A 20,761-nucleotide genomic window follows, 5' to 3' on the forward strand; every position below is an offset into this window, starting at 1 on the left:
CTAAATTCAGCCAGCAAAAAAGCGTCCTTTGGCGCTGAAAATCATTTAATATATAAAAGAAGTTTTATTTGCGCCTGTTGTAGCTGTGATAGGAGCGTTAATTTATTTAGGATGAGAGCGGGTGGGTTGCTCTCCCAGTTGTTTTGGTTGTGTCCTGTAGATCTTCAGACTACACACTATGAATACATAAAGCTAATCTCTATATGTTTCCAGTTCTTCATAATAATATTCATCGGCCCATAAAGAAACAAGGAAGCGTGTCTTTTCTCAGGCGCAAACCGAGCGTTGGATGCAATTGCGCAACTGGCGCAGTCGGTAATTTTGTGTTTTTTTGTTCATCATTCGGGTCAGTCGTCAAACGCATCCAGCAAACGGTTGTCTCACCCTCCAAATTCCACAGAGTCTCCATCAGTTCCAGACATAACTCTTGTCCCAGTATATAAAACGTATCGATTTTTCTGGAGTTGGCTCCAGATTACAGTAAAAACTGCTCCTACACTTTATTATTTTTGTTAGTAGGCTACCTTACTCGTTCCTTCACCGTGCTTGTTCATTTGCGATCACCCGCAGAACCTTCCGCTCTCATCGACGCATTTTTGCGGTTGAGTCTTAGTAAATCTGTCATTTGAAGTGTTTATTGCGTCAAGAAGTGGATTCTTTCATAAAGTAAGGCATTTCTATGTTGCTCAGTCATTGGTGTTATGGTAATCTATCAATCTTTCATCAGAACTTTTGATCCTCTGTTAAAATTACTTCGCTATTTATAGAGACTCAGCATTCACTGTTTGTATTTTCAATGAAAAACGCTCCTGCTTAAGTGGACAGGAACACTTCATTTCTTAACCAGACTCGTATTCTGGAACTCTGTGTTTTTTCATTCACATTATTCTATCATACATAAATGAGTGAGCGAGCTATGCCTATGACTTGCTGTGCAGGGTAACTAATCAGACATTGCGGCACATTATGTGTTTTTACACAAATTTTACTTGTATTTTATTTAATTAATGACATGATTAATTAGTTGGTTGTATAATGACACATTTATTTAATTATTAATGTATTTATTGATATAATTTGGCACTTTTAGGCCTCCGCTATAGCACTAGGTTAGCAGATAGCTGGATTAATGCCTGGTGATATCCTCTCTAATGTAACTGTGCAGCTGACACGGAAGCAGATAAAAGAATACAAGAAGAATTCTTTTTTAAACATATTAGGAAACATGCTTTGAATTTCCAGGTCACTTTTATTTAGTGTATCTGAGCACTCGTGTTTTCAGCTTTCTCGAACCTGATAACAGCTTGCTGGCACTGTTAGCTAAAGGTCGGGGAATCACTACACACATAAGAAACTGTCCTCTGAGTTTTTAAATACCCACCACACATGTTATGGGATCGCAGCCAGTCAGAGAAAAGATATTCTGGTCTGCACCAAACTGTTGGACAGATGAATGAACAGACGGAGCAGCAAAGCTGCAGGAAACCCCAAAGAAGCCAAAGAAGAAAACTCTGACTAATTTTGAAACCTAATGATATTAATGAGGCAACACTGAGGGGAAAAAAATAATTCTTATTTAGGCAATCTCAAATGAAAAGTTGTCTTAAAGGGAAATCCTGTACTCTAATTGGCCTTTAATCGGTTAGACTGGATACGAATAAAAAAACGAGTTATGTTTTATCTTTAAAATCATTTAATATTTATTATTGGATACTAATATATATTTCTTCTTAAACTTGATGTAGCGGGAGTGGAGAAGACGTGGAGCAGGACATCTCTCTCACACTTTAAATCAGATTAAATATTAATACACAAAAACTGAACTCTTACATTTGGGCTAAGAATTAAAAAATAAACATAGATGTCATACTGAGGTCATAATGGGATGGTACCCCTCCTCTTCCTTCTCCTCCCTCCCTGCCTCTAATTGGTCAGCTCTGACGGGATTACACACCAATTTCCTCAACTGAACACTGAAGTTAAACCCTCGGACATCCAGGAAGGCAAAGAAGGTAAAGTCGACCGCGGTTAGTTTTCTGCGCCCCAAAAGAAGCTGTGGATAGATCAGATGTTAATGTTTGACACTAGAGAACAGGTCAGGTGTGTGCTCGCCGGATTAAATGTGGTCTCTGCTGATGGTCGCCGCTGCGGCTGCTGCTTGTCCCGGGGTCTGCAACACTAATGACTGATATGGCTTCTTAACACACCCGCGTTTCAGTGAAACTGCTCGTCATATTCCTGCGGTTTGGAGAGCTGCTCGTCATGATGACTCGGATTTTCTGGGGAACAATTTTACTCATTAGCGGTGAGTAGCCAACCCTGTAGAAAAGCGTCCGATTGTAATCTCACTCGTGAAAGTGACGTCAAACGCTGTGTTAAATGTTGAAAACAATTAAATAGAAATTAAACAAAGTTAATAAGCTTGAATGTGAGCATTCCTCCGCCTGTGCTTTTTTTTGGACTCTATTATTTAACGTTATATACTCATTAAATTGAATAACTTTATTATTTATTGTATTAAAAATGGTTTTAGTGGGTGTGTTTTAACTTATGTGGGTGATCTGCTTGGACTAATTATTCTATCGACTATATTTGAGACTGGAAGGTGAAGAGGGTGTGCAGTCACATTTCTCATGATCGTTTGGTGTCAGTCATCACCTTAAACAATAAATCGCCGCACCTTTTTCTAGAATCTATTTTCAGTTTCCGGTTGTAATTGCGTGTCTTCACGGGACCAGCTGTATTTATAGTGCTTTCATCTCATCCTTTTAGTGGGTGCTTGACCCTGTTACTATTGTTGGGTGCCTGTTACTCAATGAAGTATTAATATCAAATTGAAGAGTAAGTCACATGATCATAATGGTCCATGAGCAGACTGTTAGATATAACCTTCAGGTTGATCGTAATAAGGAGAATATGCGACACCTGGTTTTCATTTGGAGGGGTATGGAAGCTGCTTTCTGCCACTAAACAAAAAACATTATTATTGTTAATATGTTTTGCTATCCATAAGTCAGAATTTCAGGTTATTCTGTTACTGTCTCAATTTTGAGTAATTTTCTCAGAGGTTTGAGTTGGCAAGTGGAAATTTTGACTTATAAAAGGGAGAAAATTTATTTAGTTTTTTGGTCAGAAACAAGCTTCTATCAGTGGCTAGCAATCAGATTATATTAATATGTATTTAAAAAAAAATATTTCTATGGGTACTTTTACAATATCTATGGTACTCGATAGTGAGTTAACAGTGAAATTTGTGGTATTTTTGTCCTGCATGGTTTGGGGTGTTAATCCTATGTGTGTGTGATATTCACACTATACCTGCCCTACATTAACAGCTGTTTATGTTTCTCTCTGCAGGCTCTCTCTTTACCTTCGGAGCAGGGCACAGCAGGTCAGTAACTATTGAAGCCAATATTTCCATCAGTATAAACTCCACTGCTCCTCCAGATGTCTCCAGTAGCAGCTCTGTGGCAACCAGCAGCAGAAGCACAAGTACAACAATTCCAACCACAACCAACATCCCTTCAGTTAAAAGTAAGCAAGTCATGATCCATGAAAATCTAAGGTCATGATTGAGATGTTTTCCACATGCCGCTGTCCTTTTATCCACTCTCTCTGTATCTGTGATCATATGTTAACAGGTTCTCTCTTTATAGTCGGACCAAGGCAGACAAATGCAACAGTTACTGATGCCACCATTTCTATTAATGCCACCTCCTCTGCTGCTAACACCTCAGCAAGCAGCTCTTCAACAAACACCAGCAGCAGTGCAACCAAAAGCCTCACTGGAACCACTACTACCAACATCCACCCTGTTAAAAGTAAGTTTCAGTATATGAGGGTACGTAAAGATGCAGAAGGAAGTCTAGGATCACTGTCAAACCATCTATAGAAAAGTTTCCTGCATTTCACGCGCTGATAATTGATCCTCTTAGTGTGAGTCAGGGAACAATTATGTTAAATGAAAGATTAGGGCCAGTGTATATGAGCAGTATATAATTAGCCGTTTTACAAAAGCTGCACCTACAGTGTTGAATTATTATCTGAAAAACACCTTTTCTTGCCCTAAAGGATGTATTCATTCTCAATCTTACTTCAAATTGCCATCAAAATCACATGGAAAGAGAAAGGGGTTGTTAGGCAGATGCCTCAGGCACAACAGAGCGCTTTCACAGAGTCTGAAAGGAGGAGACAATACATGTAGACTGCAGTCCAACAGCCTATTTACCGTTGGAATGAAGTGTGTGACGAAGGCAGCATGTAATACAACTATCTGTCTGGATGTTCATCGCTCTCACAAAGTGGCATCTGTTTTTGGATGGTTGTGCCGCATTCACATTTGTTTGAGTCAGTAGTGTAGGAATTTGGTTGGCTGTACTGCCTACGTAAAAGAAATGTCATGTTTTGTCCTTGTGTTCATTTAATCGGTTATTTTTGTCCTGTTGTTTTGTTTCACAGGGAAAGCTGAGATTGCTGCTTGATAAAAAAGCTGTATTGTAGGCTTTATTTTTTTTGTTAAGAACAATGCAACCTGCAGGGATGGGCACTCTCCTGAGTCCCAGTGAGACTGATGGGAAAAGATTTTGTTTGCATGTTCCCACTGGGGGTTTTCATTGACGTTCTTTACTGTAATTGTTCCTCTCAGGTACAATGAAAGAGGTAAGCCACCACGAAGCCGTACGCAGCTGGGAACTAAAGTCTACTGTTTGTGGCGTGGGTGTGTCAACTGTAGGATTTCGTAGGTGGTGTTGTTTCAGGTCTTGGTAGGCTTATACTATTTTTAGAGTTATCACATCCACCTTTGTCATCCTGACTATTCTAAATACAGGCACTGGGATTGCATATGATTTACAAATCTTGGCTAAAATTTACAGATATGAAGAGACTGAGTTAAAATACTGAGCTCCTGTTTACCATGGGTACAGTAATATTAAGCAATCTATTTGAGCCTCCTTTTGCCTTCAGACCTGTCTTAATTCTTCATGGCAAACACTCATCAAGGTGCTGGAAACATTTCTCAGAGATTTTGGTCCATAGTGACACGACAGCATCCCACAAGCGCTGCAGATTGGTCCACTGCACATGATGTGACTTTCTCATTCTACCCCATCCCAAAAAGTGCTCAGGTGTTACTAAGGGAACCAAAGTATGCCAAGTAAATATCCCCCATGCCTTTACATCACTATCCTGAACCTACCATCTGAATGTTGCAGCAGGCACTCATCTGTCCAAGCATGTTTTTCCAGTCTTCTTTTGACCAATTTTTGGTGAGGCCCAGCAAATCTTAGCCTCAGTTTCTTGTTCTTCAGGAGTAACACCCAGTGTGGTCTTCTGCTGCTGTAGCCTATCTGCTTCAAGGTTTGTCAAGTTCTGCATTCAGAGATGCTTTTCTGCAAACCCTGGTTGTAACAAGCGGTGGAGGTACTGTTGCCTTGCTTTTGGCTTTAAGCAGCCTGGCCATTCTCCTCCCATCACCTCTGGCATCAACGAGGCATTTTTACCCAGAGAGCTGCTGCTGCTTTTTCAGTCCATTTGCCGTCAGCAGTTTCTGAAATGCCACCACCAACCATACCACATTCAAAGTCACTTAAATCACCTTTCTGCTCCATTGTGATGCTTCAGGTTGAACCTGAACATCTCTACATGCCTAAATGCACTGAGGTGCTGCTGTGTGATTGACTGATTATATATTTGTGTTACTGGATTGAACAGATTTACCTATAAAATGGATTTCTACTAGCTAGCTACTCTACCAGAAGACTTTCATTTTGGTTATTAGCTTCAGTGTGAAACACTACTGCAAAAACACTATGTCAACTTTAAACATGGTAATATCATTAAGATCAATAACATGAACAGTAACACCAACATTATGTCTCATCTCAACAGAGTTTGTAGCAGCAGCGGTTCGGTCTCATTTCGACGACTGTCCAGACTCCCACCGACACTTCTGCTTCCACGGCACGTGCCGCTTCCTTATACTGGAAGAGACACCCGCATGTGTGTAAGTTAGTCGATTTATGGTTATAAAAAACCACTTTTGCATCCTGTCTGTGGTTCTCACATGAAAAAAACAACAATTTTACAGTTTAAAGCTGAAACTGAAATTTAAGGCACTGCAATCCTGCTAATGTACAACCTGCTGTTCAAAAGTGTTGCAACACTGAGCAGAATGTAAATGGAAAGAATTATTTGAAAAACATTTCAACGTCACACTGAACAGAAAATGATACCAAGGCAGTGTTACGTCAGCAAGATCACCTCATCACCTTTGCCTTTGGTGACAGTCTGCACTTTGGGAATGAGGAGACCCATTGCAGATGTTTTGAAATCTAAATGCTTGTGATTAACTGGTGTAGAATATCAGCTGCTCAAAATTTTGAGATCTCCTGTTTCTTTTTTTTTTTTTTTGTTTGTTTGTTTTTGTTTTTTGGTTAATAAAGCTCCAAACACTTAAACAAGTCAGGACTGAAAGCAGGCCAACTAAGCAGTTTTAAAAAAAAAAAAATAAATAAATAATAATTTCTTCATTTGGTTTGGGATCGTCTTGTGGAAACAAACAAAGCCTTCCCTCAGGAAGTAAAGTGTTGCTTGAGCCATCAGACCATCAGTGAGTGCATCATAATCTTATTCATGTCAAAGGAGTCCGCAGTGTTTTATTATCTCAAATATGGTTTAGTCTTTATGGCAGAATCTAAAGCTGCTTTTGTGGATAAAAATACAAACCTTTGTCACTGATGTTGTGGTTTTTTGTTTTTTTTTCTTTTTTAATTTTATTTTATTGCTGAGCTAACGCAACGATGTCCAGTACAGGATATTTTTTTAAATGTTTTTAAACATTAAAAATATCCCGTGGCCCTAGTTTTCAGGCCTGAAAATTGTGGCCAGTTAGTGCTTACAGAGAGTTCCTTGGATTTTGTGAATCTTTTATTATGTCATATACCAATACAGATAATGAAATCTCCATATTTGCAAAATTGTTGAAGTTTCAACCCCCCCCCTCTTTACACCTAAAAATAACAAAAAACCTCTGCTTTACAGGCGTTACATAAACCTAATTATTTGTGAGATGTTCCACCGAGTGTGTAGGGTTTGTTTTTGGTATTATATCGAGCCTTTCTATATAATTTTTGGTGACCAGAAATAATTCGAGCCTTTAAATCATTTAGTTCACATCAAGATGGCCCTGTTCTGTGATAGTGCTGTTCTGCTACCGTTTGCAAAATCATTTGCATTCGACAACGACATGCATTCTGGTGTCTGTGGTATGGCCTGTATTTGTATAGCGCTTTACTTGGTCCCTATGGACCCCAAAGCGCTTTACACTACATTCAGTCATCCACCCATTCATACACTGGTGATGGCAAGCTACATTGTAGCCACAGCTGCCAGAGGCAAGGCTGCCGGACACTGGCGCCACCGGGCCCTCTGACCACCACCAGTAGACAATGGTTGAAGTGTCTTGCCCAAGGACACAACGACCGAGTTCGAGCCGGGGCTCGAACCGGCAACCTTCCGATTACGATACGAACTGCCAACTCTTGAGCCACGATCACCACGTATCAATATGATTCATCGGATACTGGATGAAATCACAATCTTTAACTACAACTGTTGTAACTTTCCATTTTAGCCAGCAGTGGTGTCATGAAAGTCCATCAGCGGCTCTTTTTCATCCAGATCTTCTGTGTTGCAGATGTCATCCAGGCTTTGTTGGGATGAGGTGTGAGCATGCAGACCTCCTCGCTGTAGTTGCAACCAATCACAGGCAACAGACCATTGCCACGGTGCTGGTGTTGTGTGTGATTGGGTGTGTTCTCATCATGGTGTTATGTACAGTCTTACAGTAAGTTACATAAATATATTGTGCTGTAAGCAACAGATTAACTGAAAATAAGGTGAAATTGATGCCACAGTGAGTTTGCTTGGTTCTATTTTTCTTCCAGCTGCTGGTGGAGGCAGGACTGTCGCAGGCGCAGCCACGCACATCACTATGTTACAGAAAAGCACAGCGTGTCCTGCTGTCCATCTGAGAGTGGTACTTGACTTTACTTTCTTATTGCAAAGTGCATTTTTAACTTCATAGTTCCACTTACACACTGCAGGGGATGCAGTGTCCATTAGATGAATATAAGAGGGTGGAAGCTGAGAGCAGTGAAGACTGTGTGCAACTAATGTGGGCTGTCAACATTTGCCGTGTTTGCACAGAGAGTGCATCCATTTATCTGTCTGTGATTATGGTTAAAAAATTCTGTTATGGACATTATTTTTAATGAAATCATTTCTGTTTCTCAATACTTTCTGACAGCTGTGTGTGGCTCAGAGTTGTTTGAAGAGCTTCTGTATTAAGCACAAACAGGCCACAGAGAATTCTAGTAAAATCTTGTTAGGGACTCTTTTTAGACTAGTGAACACCAATCTGTGAACATGTTTGTGACTGGACAACAATGCAGATAGAAGGTGCAATCACAAAGATTCAAAATGCTGGGAAACAAACAATTTAAAAAAACTTAGCAGATAAATATATATCACATAACTTTTTTCTTTCAAGGTCAACTTTGGACTGCTTGGGGTACTTTATTAGTAGTAGTTTTTAAATTCTTATATTTTGCCCTCAGTTATCCCCTTGAACTGAATTTATGATGTGCGCTTCACCCCACCCAGGCAGTTGAGGCAGCTGGTGGCCCCTCCCCGACTGCAGTTCTGCTGTAGCACTCTTCCTATTGCAAGGGAGTTTGTTCTTCCCACTATTGCCAAGTGCTCGTGTTGGGTTATGTGTTATAATTTTGTAGGATCTTCACCTAGCTATATAAAGCAACTTGATTGTGTAGGTCTGGCCAGTAAACTGTGTGCTGGTGCATGCTGGCAAAATATACTACTTTAAAAGTCTTAAACTGTTGATTACTAGAACTTTGAATTCAGTTAAAAGTCCCGCTCCTGCTCCTGCTCTCCATCATTGGGATTACAAACTGTGGGCTCTTCAGGTTATAGATGGAGACCCAGCTCTCATCAGCAGTGACGATCCCTGTGACAAGGGTTCTGTTAGTTGATAGTGACTGTTATTTTTAGATCACTTCTATGAGGGAGCTAAAAATAGAAGGCTCTCTGGAAGTAGGAAAGGGGTCCAAAAAGCAGAGTTTCTATGAAAAAAAGAAAAAAAAATTATCATCATACCTCATGTACCACAACAGCGTCACCAATTTAATGTTCGTCTTTTTTTGTGGAATTTGTTGATAATCTTCTGAATAACTATTTAGACAATTCCTTAACATAAACATAAATGTTTGGGCTTTGTCTTTCAGTGGTCTGAGAAAACATCTCACTTGAACATGAGCTCTTCGTATCATGCCGTGTTCAGTCTTCCTCATCTGCCTGGTCCTCAAACCCCACGGCTTGCATCCAGAGTGGTACAGCAGGCCAGAAGCGAAGTGATAATACAGTATCTTCAGTGTGACTGAGGTAGGCCTTCTTCATGTGGGAGGTTAAATGCTCCATTTCTCCTATCTGATGACTGGGACCTTTTGGACTTCAACAATCTAGGGATGTGTTTGCTTTGCTCTTTGATTCTATGGAAATACTCAGAATTGCAGCAGACTGTTTGACCCTCTGAGACTGATGCTGCCGCCAAATCCTGCATGAGAAGAGCTCTGTGTGTCCTGATTAGAGTTTATGGCTGGCCTAAAGGACATGGGAATTTATCTATAAGGCCATTAATCACCCTGTGTGGATGCTGAATAGAAAAGGCGTTTATTTCAAGCTGCAGGACAAGAATAATTCACTTGAGTCATACATCCCCAATTCCTATTTTTGTCTTTTAATATCTTTGCACATTTTTCATCAGAACACTATGAGCACGAAGGACATTTTAATAATTTATGGTGTGGGGAAACTGGTGCTTTAACATATTTTAGTGTCTGTTTTTAGGGAAGGAACTCACTTCACTCGACAGAAGTAGAAATTGTTAGACTCATGCACATTGATTTCCTGATCTTAAATCAAAATTTATATGCAGAGACTGCAGCTTTAAGTTATTCCTGTAGCGTTTTTGATGAAACTTTCTTTAAGCGAAAATGGTTGTCAGTTTCCGTTTTTTAATTCCTAAGCTGTACCTGTACATGTGCATGCATCAGAGGTTCTTTTTTTCCCCTTCTTTTTTTAAATTTGCAAGCAAGAACTCTACCAACACGAGTGGCCACTTTATCCTACAGTACCTTTGGAAAATTGCACTCATCTGCAAGCTTCTTCACTGCTTATAAAAAAGCTAAACAAAACAGCACTCACTGCACGATGTAGACACTTAAACGCATCCACATACGAGAGATGCCGTTTCTAACTGCCTGAACGAGCACTGATGGGACAAAGCACGTGGTTTGCACATATACCCCTAAGCATGCATGCACTTGAATCACAGCTTTTATTTTAAATGCAAAGCATACGAGTGCCGTGTTTATAGCAATGCTCAAAAAAAAAGGAAAAGGAAAAAAGCCTCTGAAGTTTAAAGTGGTTATTTTGAAATTTCTAAATAATTTTATGTTACTGGTGAGGGAATTAAAGGACCAATTGACACTATTGTGAAGCATGTGCACATGCTTTGTGTGTTCACTGTGAATGTGATGGCGTTTCTATGCCAAAAGCCTCTGAGTGGATGATAAACTTGTCTTTGTTTACAGTATGTGATTTGTGCATTGCAGAATTTGCATGTCTATTGCAGGATTGAAACAGATATATTTGGGGGATTCGCTGGGTGAACACATCCCGCTGTTGAGCTTCTCATGCATTATCCCTTTATGGTGCCAGACTTATGCTGGCACAACTGGAAAGCTTCCATTATTTGTTTTCCAATGAAGAATTAAATATGCAAGTGTGTGTCTGTGTGTGTCTCTTTCATATGTGTCTCTTAATTGCTGTTCCATCTCTCAAGTCTCTTTCTATTCCTTGCGTGACCTTCTTTTCACTTGTGAAGCTCTCTCGAAATACCCTAATTTTCTGATCTTCTACTCTATTTTTCTGTTCCACTGAATATTTCAAGATGCAGTAATGCCAACACGGAACTCTGAACCCCAGGCACATTTGAACAAAGAGCTGCAGTCTTGAGTGCTTTTATGGCTGAGGGAAATGTTTTGTCCAGCTTCTTCTATATAGCCATTCAGCCTGTTTATTTATTAATGTCTTTATTTCATAGAATCTATACCCATTCATATTAAAACATTCATCCTCCGATACGAGGCCGCTTCACGTGCTGACATGCTGGGCTTTTGTTTCGATTGTAAGTCACTGGATTGACGTCTTCCCTCATGACATGCTACACCTCTGCTCTTCCCTTTGGCTCTCTGCATGAGAAGCTTCGTTTTGTTTTTTTTTGCAATCCCATTATGCCTGCAATTGGATTTCTGTGGAGCCCTTTAGAGCCGTCTGGCTGAGCTACTAAACCAGCTTTAAATTAAGCAGCTCTTACGGATGACTCCCTAAAGATATACAATACCCTTCAACGTACAAACAGTCGAATGGGGAAAACATTCAACTGGACACGACTCAAAGAAAGTGAAAATACAACTTGGGGGGAAAATAGTGTTGATTCATGTTTTATGAACACTGTGAACACTTCTCTTTTGAAAATTAAGAACATTAAATCTTTTTTGGAAGAATGTCAATCCATATTCTATAAGAAGCTGGAGCTTTGCTGTAAATAGCAATTCCACTTCGGTCTCTCTGCAGCTCTTTTGATCCTCAGTCCAACATTCCCGGTATCTGCCTCTGACCAGATGGTTTAAAGTGGGTACTTACAAAGGTATTAGGGTTAAGCAACCCTGCCTTGTTCCCCTCACTGCTAAGCACTGAAAAATATCATTAGGGATGATCAGAGCTTATTAGCTCCTGTAAAGCGGCCTGCTAATGAATAACCTTTTAAAGAAATGTACCTGCATAGCTGATGCTGAGCAGAAATTGAGAGAATGCAGCCAACTTTCAGGACACTTTATTTTACAGCAAGACTCCTGCCATGATATTTCAGCTGATCTGTGGATGTTTGCAGAGTTTTGTACCTGTTCTGTTTCCATGACTCTGGCTTTGAATATGTCTTTAGTTTTTCTGTGGCTGCTTTAATATAGAGCCAGAGAATGTTTATTTATTTTATGTGACTTGACATAATCAATTGCAAATACATTTGCTGCCCACAATTCATAGCAGCTCTGCGCAGAGCAGATGGTTACTCGGTTGTTTTGTATAATTTCCATAAATGTGGGGACAAGTTCCAAATAACCAATTATTAAAAAAGATGGTAAAAGAATTGACATGTCCCGTGTGCTGCAAAAACATTTCTGGGCTTGTCTTCTACCTTGGTGCCAGCAGACATTTTAGCCTGATGAGCAGATATGACATTATAGTTTGTGTCTTTGCTTCTCTGTAGACTTCAGTGCTGATTTTTTGCAGTCACCCACCTTAAAGTCACTGACATCAATAAAATATAAATCAAGTCAATGCACACAGCCATATAGATGTGCTCAATACGACCTCACTGGTTATTTGTGCTGGTCTTATTATTTCAGAAACCACTGATCAACTGGGATCTTTCCCAAACAAGCATCTTTAGGGTTTACAGAGAATAGTTGGTTAAAGAGAAAATACCTAGTGAGCAGCAGTTCTCTGGGGGAAAATGCACTGTGGCTACTACAGGTCAGAGAATAACCAGACTCCTTTGAGCTGATAGGAAGGCAACAGCATCAAAACACGTTACATCCAAGGTATGCAGAACAGCATCTCTGAACGCATAACACCTTGAACCTTGACGACCACACAGGGACTTCAGTCAAACAGGAAAATTAACACATTTGGACAGTAGATTAAGAAAAAAAAGTTGCCTCGTTTGATGAGTCTCGATTTCTGCTGTGACATTCAGATGTTGGGTCAGAATTTGGCTTAAAACATCAGAGAACCAAGAATCTATCCTTTGGGACAATGTACCAAATGACCTGATTATTATTGCTGAACATGACCATTCCTTTATGACCACAGCGTTCCCATCTTCTAATGTCACAAAGCTCAGATCATCTGAAAGTTCTCTTGGACATGGCAATGCACTAAAATGGGCTCTAGTCTCCACACCTTGATCCAACAGAGCACCTTTGGGATGTGGGGAACAGGAGATTTGCATCATGGATGCGCACATGCCAAACAGCATATGGCAATTGCATGCCATCATATCAACATGGACCACAATCTCTCAGAAATGTTTTCAGAACCTTGTCGAAGGTCTGACAGTTTGCTGCCTCACTTCATATTCTCTATTTTCAGAGACACAGTATAGTTAGAGGTTTATTTTTCCCAACATACTTTATAATACAAAGACATGAAAGGTGCACATACGTATAACTATACAATATGTTAAGATTTCTTTACATTTTTCTATCAGCATTTCATTTGTCTTATGAGGATGAAGTAGTTTGATATACTTAAGTCAACAGTCCATACATTATTTCGCTAATTAAGCCAGTGTTGTTCTGAGTAGATTTCACTTGACACCATTTGTTTCTACTGTAACCAAACAAATTTCCCACGTGTGGGACTAAAGGTTATCTTGTCTTATGACTCATGTTAGTTCATATGCTGCTGGAGCCGTGACGGCAGCTCATCCAGTGAACTCAGCCGATGCTCTTGAGGAACATCTAGTTGGCCATCCTTATGTCTGTCTAAAAGGAAGCCGTGAATACCCATAGACCGAGAAGTGAGGTAATCATTAACATAATGGTCCCCAATATGAGCTACTCTATCAGCTGGCACACCACATTTTTGCAGTGCCTGACTAAAGATGGCCGGACTGGGCTTTGCTACACCAGCCTCTTCTGATGTTATTAAAAAGCTAAAGTATGACAGCAGCCCACAAACATGTAAGATTGCTTCCAGGCGGTTGTCAAAGTTGGACACCACACCCAGCTTCAGTCCAAGAGAAGAACAACTCTCCAGAGCCTTCTTTGAGTCTGGAAATACCTGAAACAAAGGAATATTATACGGTTTAACATGACTTTCTTCTAACATCGGGGGCAAAGTTTAAGTTGCTTTACAAGTCAGATATTTAATGTGCTCTGTTTTTCTGGTTCAGTATGAAATGCTTATTATGATGATTATAGTTAAAAAAATACACATCCTGTAGCCTTTATTTATATATCGTTGCATAAAATTTAAAAAAGCATTATTCAAGGAACTGTTTAAAATCTTTAAACAAGGTGTTTTAGGTGTATGAACGTGTCAGTGATCATTTACCTCCCAGTTATCTGCGCTGCAGAAGTTATGGTAAAGATTGTTGGCTACTGTGTTTAACAACTCTGGCTCCTGTGCACCGCACTGAGAGAGAGTGTCCCGCACCACCCCCCTCCACCATGACTGTCCATTCAGGCCCTGACTGATGCCATAGTTTGGGTATCTACTGGAATACTGTCGATAAACCTGCCGGAAAGCAGCGTCGACCTCCACAGGACTGAGGCTCAAGCCCATACGCTCTGCCTCCTTGCAGTACTGCTCTCCCACAGATGAGCGCACCTTCAGCAGGGTGTCCTTCACATCCCACAGCACCCAACGCAGAGGAGCTCGCATCACACCTGATGGACACCAAAGAGAGAAGACAACAGCTGAGCAAAATATGAGTTATCTAATCAGGCTGTTTCTCACAGAGAAACATGTTTGAATATTATTACCATTATTTCTTTTCTTGTTACAGGAACTGTTTGTCAGGGTGACGATTTTAAGACATTCAAAACTGCTGCTGTAATACTAAGCGTGACCAATTTGAACACTGGTCAACAACATTTCCTGTATTTTTATTACACTTTTATTATTGAATATGTTTTAATTATAGTCTGACACATATAACAACATGACCAGCCTGAAGAGGCTCAGAGGACATCAAGAACAAATAACCAGACAATGAACAGAAAACCAAGAAAATATTTGCTGAACCACAGCGTTTATTAGCCACAGTCATTAATGATCCATAGTCATTAATGATCTATTGTACAACTGCTTGTCTGTGTCGTACCTACCAAGGTGTGATGATAGTGAAAGTGGCCAGTAGGTGACACTGTGGAGATTCGTGTCAGATTCGTGTTTTACATTGAAACTGCAACATAATCCTGGCATTACTGCTTCAAATATTTTACTGTGTCACGAATATGACGCACGGCTAACAGACAGAGAGACAGACAACCATCCAAACTCACGTTCACACCTATTGCCAATTTAGAATAACCAAATAACTAACGATAACTAACCACATGTCTTTGGACTCTGGGAGGAAGCCAAAACTCACGCAGAAAGGTTCTGCCCAGATTGTGGAGGAACTCAGGACCTTCTTGCTGTGAAACAACGGTACTAACATCATACCACTGTGCTGCGCAGGTCGTCTAATGCTATTAAAATACTTCAGACCCTTCTACTATCCACGTACAGAGGTGTCTGATCTTCCAGGAATGGCGATATTATTTTCACGGAGGACTGGCTGGTCAGTGTGCAATGACCTCATACCTGTTGATCTCTAACCTGGAACATATTAGGTTGGCAGCACAATTACCATGGGGGTATACCCCGCTGGATAAGTCCAAATCCTGTTTCGTTGTATAGCTCCAGGTTTCAGTTCAACTCATATTTGGTTTTAGCAACGTGTTTCTTGCCTCCGAGCTCACCATAATTGGATATGTACGAGTGGAGTTTGAGAATAACTACGTAGCGTTTCTCTGACCAGTGTCTCGTGAAAACAAACTAACGTACCTGTCAGCACACAGCAGTTTAACGGCAGAGACCAAAGCTTCACCTTACAGCAAAAACCTCAAATTAGAAAAATGCCGAAATGTTACTGAAGTCTTCTCAGCTGTCAACGAAAGTAAACAGCGACTAAAGCTAGCTACCTGCTTTCTTCTTCGTCCTCTTTTCCCCTCTGTTCTCTGAGTGGCGGCTGCTACTGCCATCTTCTGAAACAAACAGTAATAATTCACACACAAAAAAACATAAAACCCCCCAATAAAATACCAATTATTCTTCCACGTCTCCCAGCTTGTTACTACACACAATAAGCGGCTGTTTAATAATTCTGGTGGAAGCTCTGGTGGCGTTTCTCTACTTATATAAGGACTAAAATAGCGTACACATACATCCATTCCAGTAGATGGCGGTATGGCCAAAAAGAAGCAATGAAAAGCGTCATCATGCACGCATGCGCGTAGACTCACATGGCATAAAGTGGCAGTAGAAACAAAACAACTGTCACTCGTCAACATTTCCATGACATGTAGTCTTTTTTAATTAGTTTTATTATTTTTCCAAGACGTAAGTATAATCTGATGCTGCTGAATAATGGCAACTCCAGCTATTCGGATGTTTCGGAAGTTAGAGGGCCTGTTCTGTGTCTACAAACCTGCTGGTGTTCACTGGAAACTGGTACGGGACAGCATCGAGACAAATCTTCTTAAAGGTGAGTGTAGTTTGTTTTTCACTGGTATCTTGTGGTCCTGTTATCAGTCACCCATGCGTGCTGTTAAACTGAGCCACGATGCAGCTAATACTCAGCATGCCTTTAACTTAACATCTGAATGTCCTGTGCGTGTATTACACCTCAGGTTTGAATGCTGCGCCTTCCCAGCCACTTCCCCACGAGGTTCGACTCTTAGCACAACCCAGACATGAGAGTGAAGCGTCCAAAGGACTCACGGTATCAGCAGTATCGGTTCCTGTACTGTCCAAGCACCCTCTGGGTATGTAAATCCACCTTACTGAAAATTTTAACAAGTGTTGTCTCCGCTCTGAAGATACATTAACAGATACATTAAGATACATTTATCTGACCTCATGGTCCATGCAGCTGTTTTGTCAGCATCATTGTGAAAAATAGAAATCAGCTGCACCAACCTCTCATCCCTATCACGCCTCCTCTAAAGTATAAACACCTTCACAACACAGTCAGATGCTTTAGTTTGCAGTAAATCATCTCTGCTCTCTTTTCAGTGGAAATCATCAGGTGGCAAAGTTCACAGCCCTCCATTTACAAAAAAAAAGACAAAACTTAAAATCTGTTACTTTTACAGAACAAGTGAAAAAAGTACACTCTCTTTCTTTTCTACAGTTTCACATGTCGCAACATTAAAAAAAAAAATCCTCTGGTCTCCAGCAAGTCTTCACATTTGGTAAATATGACCTCGGATGAACAACAGTGGATAACATAATTTTGTGTCATTGTTTATTTAACAAAAATTAAGCCAAATTTCAGAGGCAGTGTGTGGAAAAAAACAAATACACAATTGTGTGTACACTTTGATTGATTGATCATCAGCCAGTGTGACCACCTTTATAAAAGCAGAAAGAGACAACAGAATGAGGCAGTTGTTATTGCATATCAACCTGGGACATGTTATAAGGTCATACCAAACAATCTGAAGTCCACCATTCTACAGTTGGAGTGATTATTATAATATAGAGAGATGAGACCAAAGTGGAAATGTTTGGCCATAATGGTCATTGGCCATTTTTACACTCTGCCTCAGCATTTCAGAAGCCGAGATAAATAAATGAGACACAGTGTGTCGTGTTGTTGTTCATCTTAGGTTGTATTTGCGTCATTTTTGATAGCAGATGATATTTGACACATAAAACCTTTGATTTAAAAGAGGTTGTACTTTCTTTTTCACAACTTTTTTTTTCCCACTTTGATATTGAACAGTGTTTATAACTGTTTTCTGATTGATTCAGATTTCTGTGTCTCCACCGTTTTACCCTGTAACAGGTCATCTATGAAATCTGCTTTCAATTTAGATGTGACTGGAGTAAATTAAACCTCAGGTGTGGTGAATAACACTGTAGTGAGTGAATATAATGTTTCATTTTGATCTTAGTCACAGGACCTGAATTCCAGCATATTCGGGTTGGAGTCGGACATCGCCTCGATGCTTTCTCCTCTGGTGTTCTAGGTATAATTTTAGAGTTGTTCATTTGAAAAATTTAATTTGTTAATTACAGTGTTGGCATTCGTTTTGTGAATCATCTGAGAATATCCACATATTTCTAAAATGTAGTTCTTGCCATTGGGAATGGAAACAAGGCGCTGAATGATTTCTACACCACAAGAGTGACGAGGGTAATTTGTAATTTTCTCTCAGACATAAACTGATGCAGTTCAGATCCAACGCTGACAGATCCAATTCTACAATATTTGTTGCAGGATTATACCCTGGAGGCTGAATTTGGAACTGCAACAGATAATTTCACTAACACAGGTCGAGTTGTGGAAAGGTCCACCTATGGTATGAATCATTTCTCTTTTAGTTTGAGCTTCCTCAATCTTTCACTTAAAATAACAAAGTCTTTTTCGATAAAGTATCATGGCGGCACAAAGGTGTTGTGTTTAGAATTGTCACCTCGCAGCAGGGAAGGGGTCTTGGCTACGAATCCACTAACCTGCTGGAGTCTTTGTGAGGACTATGTTCTCCCAGTCCTTGTGCTGGTTTCTCTCCAGTCCATAGACATGCATGTCAGTTTAACTCTAAAATATGGTGACTCTTATGGTGACTCTAAATTGGCTGTAGGTGTGAATGTGAGTTGTCTGTATCTCTTTGTTAGCCCTGCAACAGAATGCCGACCTGTATGGGGTGTACTCCACCTCTTGCCTTATGGCAGTTCAGCCCTGCCTGTGACTGAATTGTGTATGTGGTTTTAAAGGTTTTATAAGAGCAGTTCTAATTTATATACCTGAAGTGCAAGAATATAAGCAAAACACTTGTTATGTGAACTGATGTCCCTTTAGATATACTTAAAAAAAGCTGTCTCCTAGATCACATCACACAGGATAAGCTGGAGAGAGTGCTGTCAATGCTGGAGGGAGTCAACCAAAAAACGTTGTTGACGTAAGACGTTACATTTCTGTAAACCTAATAATGGCATCTTTTGCCCTCTGCTTTTGCATAAGACCCTCTGTAAATATTTGCAACAGTACTAAATGATATTTGATTAGTTTCTTTTTTGCTGTACAGGTATTCCAACATAGACATGCGCTCACAGGAAGCCTATGAGATGGCTGTGCAAGGTTTACTGGGTCCAGAGGGGAAATCGACACCCATCTTGACCGGCTTGCGTTGCATTCGCTTCCAGCCTCCCAACTTCACATTAGGTAATCTTCACTTGAACACATGAAACATATTTGATGATTTAAAAAAAAAAAAAAAATGCGGGTCAGGTTTCAAACATGTCTCCTGTTTTAACAGAGGTGCAGTGTCTAAATGAGACTCAGAAGTATCTGCGTAAAATTGTGCATGAGATAGGACTGGAACTGCGTAGCACAGCAGTGTGTAATGGAGTACGACGCACCAGAGACGGACTTTTTACCCTACAGGACGCTCTGATCCATCACCACTGGACTGCTGCTGATGTCATGCAAGCCATCCAGTTGTATCATTCCACTAAGAAAAATAAAAAACGTTCTAAGGCAGCGAACAAGACCTCTGCATTACAAACGTCTGAAGACAATATCACAGAAACTCAACAAAGTGAAATTAATGAAGGAGTGGCTAGGTAGGTCGTGTAAAATAACTGGTCACTTAAGGCCTATCATTGACCTATGACCCGATCAAAAAAATATTTTATGATGCTGCATAACTTCCCACAGTTTAGCTCAGTCAGGAAAGAGGTTTGCAGACTAGAAATCCCAGTGAACATTTGACCAGGATTTGTATACAGGATGTGTATACAAATGGCTGTAAACAGTTAAAGCAATACTTTTGTAAAACCCATTGAATTAAACCCAGAAGTCTGCACACATCAATCGATATAAAATTCACTGTGGTGGAAAACAAAAACTGTATTTTGCAGTGCTGTAGTATTGCTTAATTCCTTAATGTTAATATTATTTCTTATATTCTGAATTAATTTAAAATAATAAAGAGCAAAAAGAATGCACGTGTTTGATTATGGTATCATTTTAATTGCTGTGGGTTTGGGTTTTTTTTTGTTGTTGTTTTTTTTTAGGTCTGTAGATGAGTTCAAATACATGCTTTACTGGCATAAATACTCCCCCAGCTGGCCAAAGGTCAACATTACACTTGTTTTGTTGGCTCCAGACATTGATTAAATTTAAACCAGTAATCTCAAACTAGTAGTGATTAGACTAACTGGAGTCATACTCAGGTCTGATCCTTGTTAAGTTTCAGTGTATGTGGGAAATAAACCAAAGAAAAGCAGCCAGCTTTCCCATTGAGAGAAATGATAGAGGGTCTGTGCCACAGGATAAAAATGGTAACTTGAAATAAAACCACTCTGCTTCAATTTAAAATGTTTGGGGTTTTTTTTTCACGGCATTATGGTGATGTCTAAGATTAAAGAACTTAGTAATGTGAAATTATTTATGGGGAAAAGAGCTGAATTCTCAACAGCTCGTGCACAGCAGGGATCCAGCTCCAAATAGGCAAAACTGGAGCCCTGCAGGGCCTGAGCTGTTGTTCTTTAACTTTTATCATTGGCTTGTTTTTCTGGCTCACCACCTGCCCTTGTTCTGATGTGGATGTGCATGCATTTTTCTATTTTTGCTTGCTGAAAGACAAAAAACTATAACCATGTTAAGCTCATCTGCAATAGCAGAAAAATCTACCATTGCCAGGTAGTTTGATGTTGTTGTTGTTGTTTTTAACATGTTTAAGCCTGAAACAGAAATAACAGAAATAACCACATTACTCAACTGAACTTCTCATAGGTGGGTACATGAAAAACATGGGATCAGTCCAGTTCTCTTTCCCAC

The 20,761-nt window shown here is 40.0% G+C and overlaps 3 protein-coding genes across 5 annotated transcripts; 2 read left to right on the top strand and 1 right to left on the bottom strand.

The window, feature by feature from the left end:
* Positions 1 to 1,957: 1,957 nt before the first annotated feature.
* tgfa (transforming growth factor, alpha) lies at positions 1,958 to 10,866 on the top strand. Its single transcript, XM_063473808.1, is given in 8 exon segments — positions 1,958 to 2,305; positions 3,358 to 3,534; positions 3,642 to 3,821; positions 5,890 to 6,004; positions 7,697 to 7,818; positions 7,821 to 7,846; positions 7,947 to 8,038; positions 9,303 to 10,866. Coding segments are annotated over 7 exon segments (750 nt in total). The 5' UTR covers positions 1,958 to 2,262; the 3' UTR covers positions 8,034 to 8,038; positions 9,303 to 10,866.
* A 104-nt stretch (positions 10,867 to 10,970) lies between these two features.
* Positions 10,971 to 16,121, bottom strand: hdhd3 (haloacid dehalogenase-like hydrolase domain containing 3). 3 transcript variants are annotated; one of them, XM_063473807.1, is made up of 3 exons: positions 15,894 to 16,121; positions 14,257 to 14,591; positions 10,971 to 13,983 (listed from the first exon to the last, which is right to left on the bottom strand). In XM_063473807.1, exons 2-3 carry the CDS (start codon positions 14,584 to 14,586, stop codon positions 13,591 to 13,593), a joined length of 723 nt encoding a protein of 240 aa, XP_063329877.1. In that variant the 5' UTR covers positions 14,587 to 14,591; positions 15,894 to 16,121; the 3' UTR covers positions 10,971 to 13,590. The 3 variants fall into 3 exon arrangements, with proteins under 3 accessions (XP_063329877.1, XP_063329876.1, XP_065326889.1); XM_063473806.1 differs by lacking the exon at positions 15,894 to 16,121 and adding an exon at positions 15,757 to 15,887; XM_065470817.1 differs by lacking the exon at positions 15,894 to 16,121 and adding an exon at positions 15,033 to 15,341.
* Positions 16,122 to 16,224: 103 nt separating this feature from the next.
* On the top strand, positions 16,225 to 20,280 carry trub2 (TruB pseudouridine (psi) synthase family member 2). The gene is made up of 8 exons (XM_063472949.1): positions 16,225 to 16,456; positions 16,602 to 16,736; positions 17,871 to 17,945; positions 18,051 to 18,112; positions 18,197 to 18,278; positions 18,806 to 18,878; positions 19,005 to 19,141; positions 19,236 to 20,280. Exons 1-8 carry the CDS (start codon positions 16,339 to 16,341, stop codon positions 19,544 to 19,546), a joined length of 993 nt encoding a protein of 330 aa, XP_063329019.1. The 5' UTR covers positions 16,225 to 16,338; the 3' UTR covers positions 19,547 to 20,280.
* Positions 20,281 to 20,761: the final 481 nt, after the last annotated feature.

The sequence above is a fragment of the Pelmatolapia mariae genome, linkage group LG5 (assembly GCF_036321145.2).
Source record: "Pelmatolapia mariae isolate MD_Pm_ZW linkage group LG5, Pm_UMD_F_2, whole genome shotgun sequence".
Classification (NCBI taxonomy): Eukaryota; Metazoa; Chordata; class Actinopteri; order Cichliformes; family Cichlidae; genus Pelmatolapia; species Pelmatolapia mariae.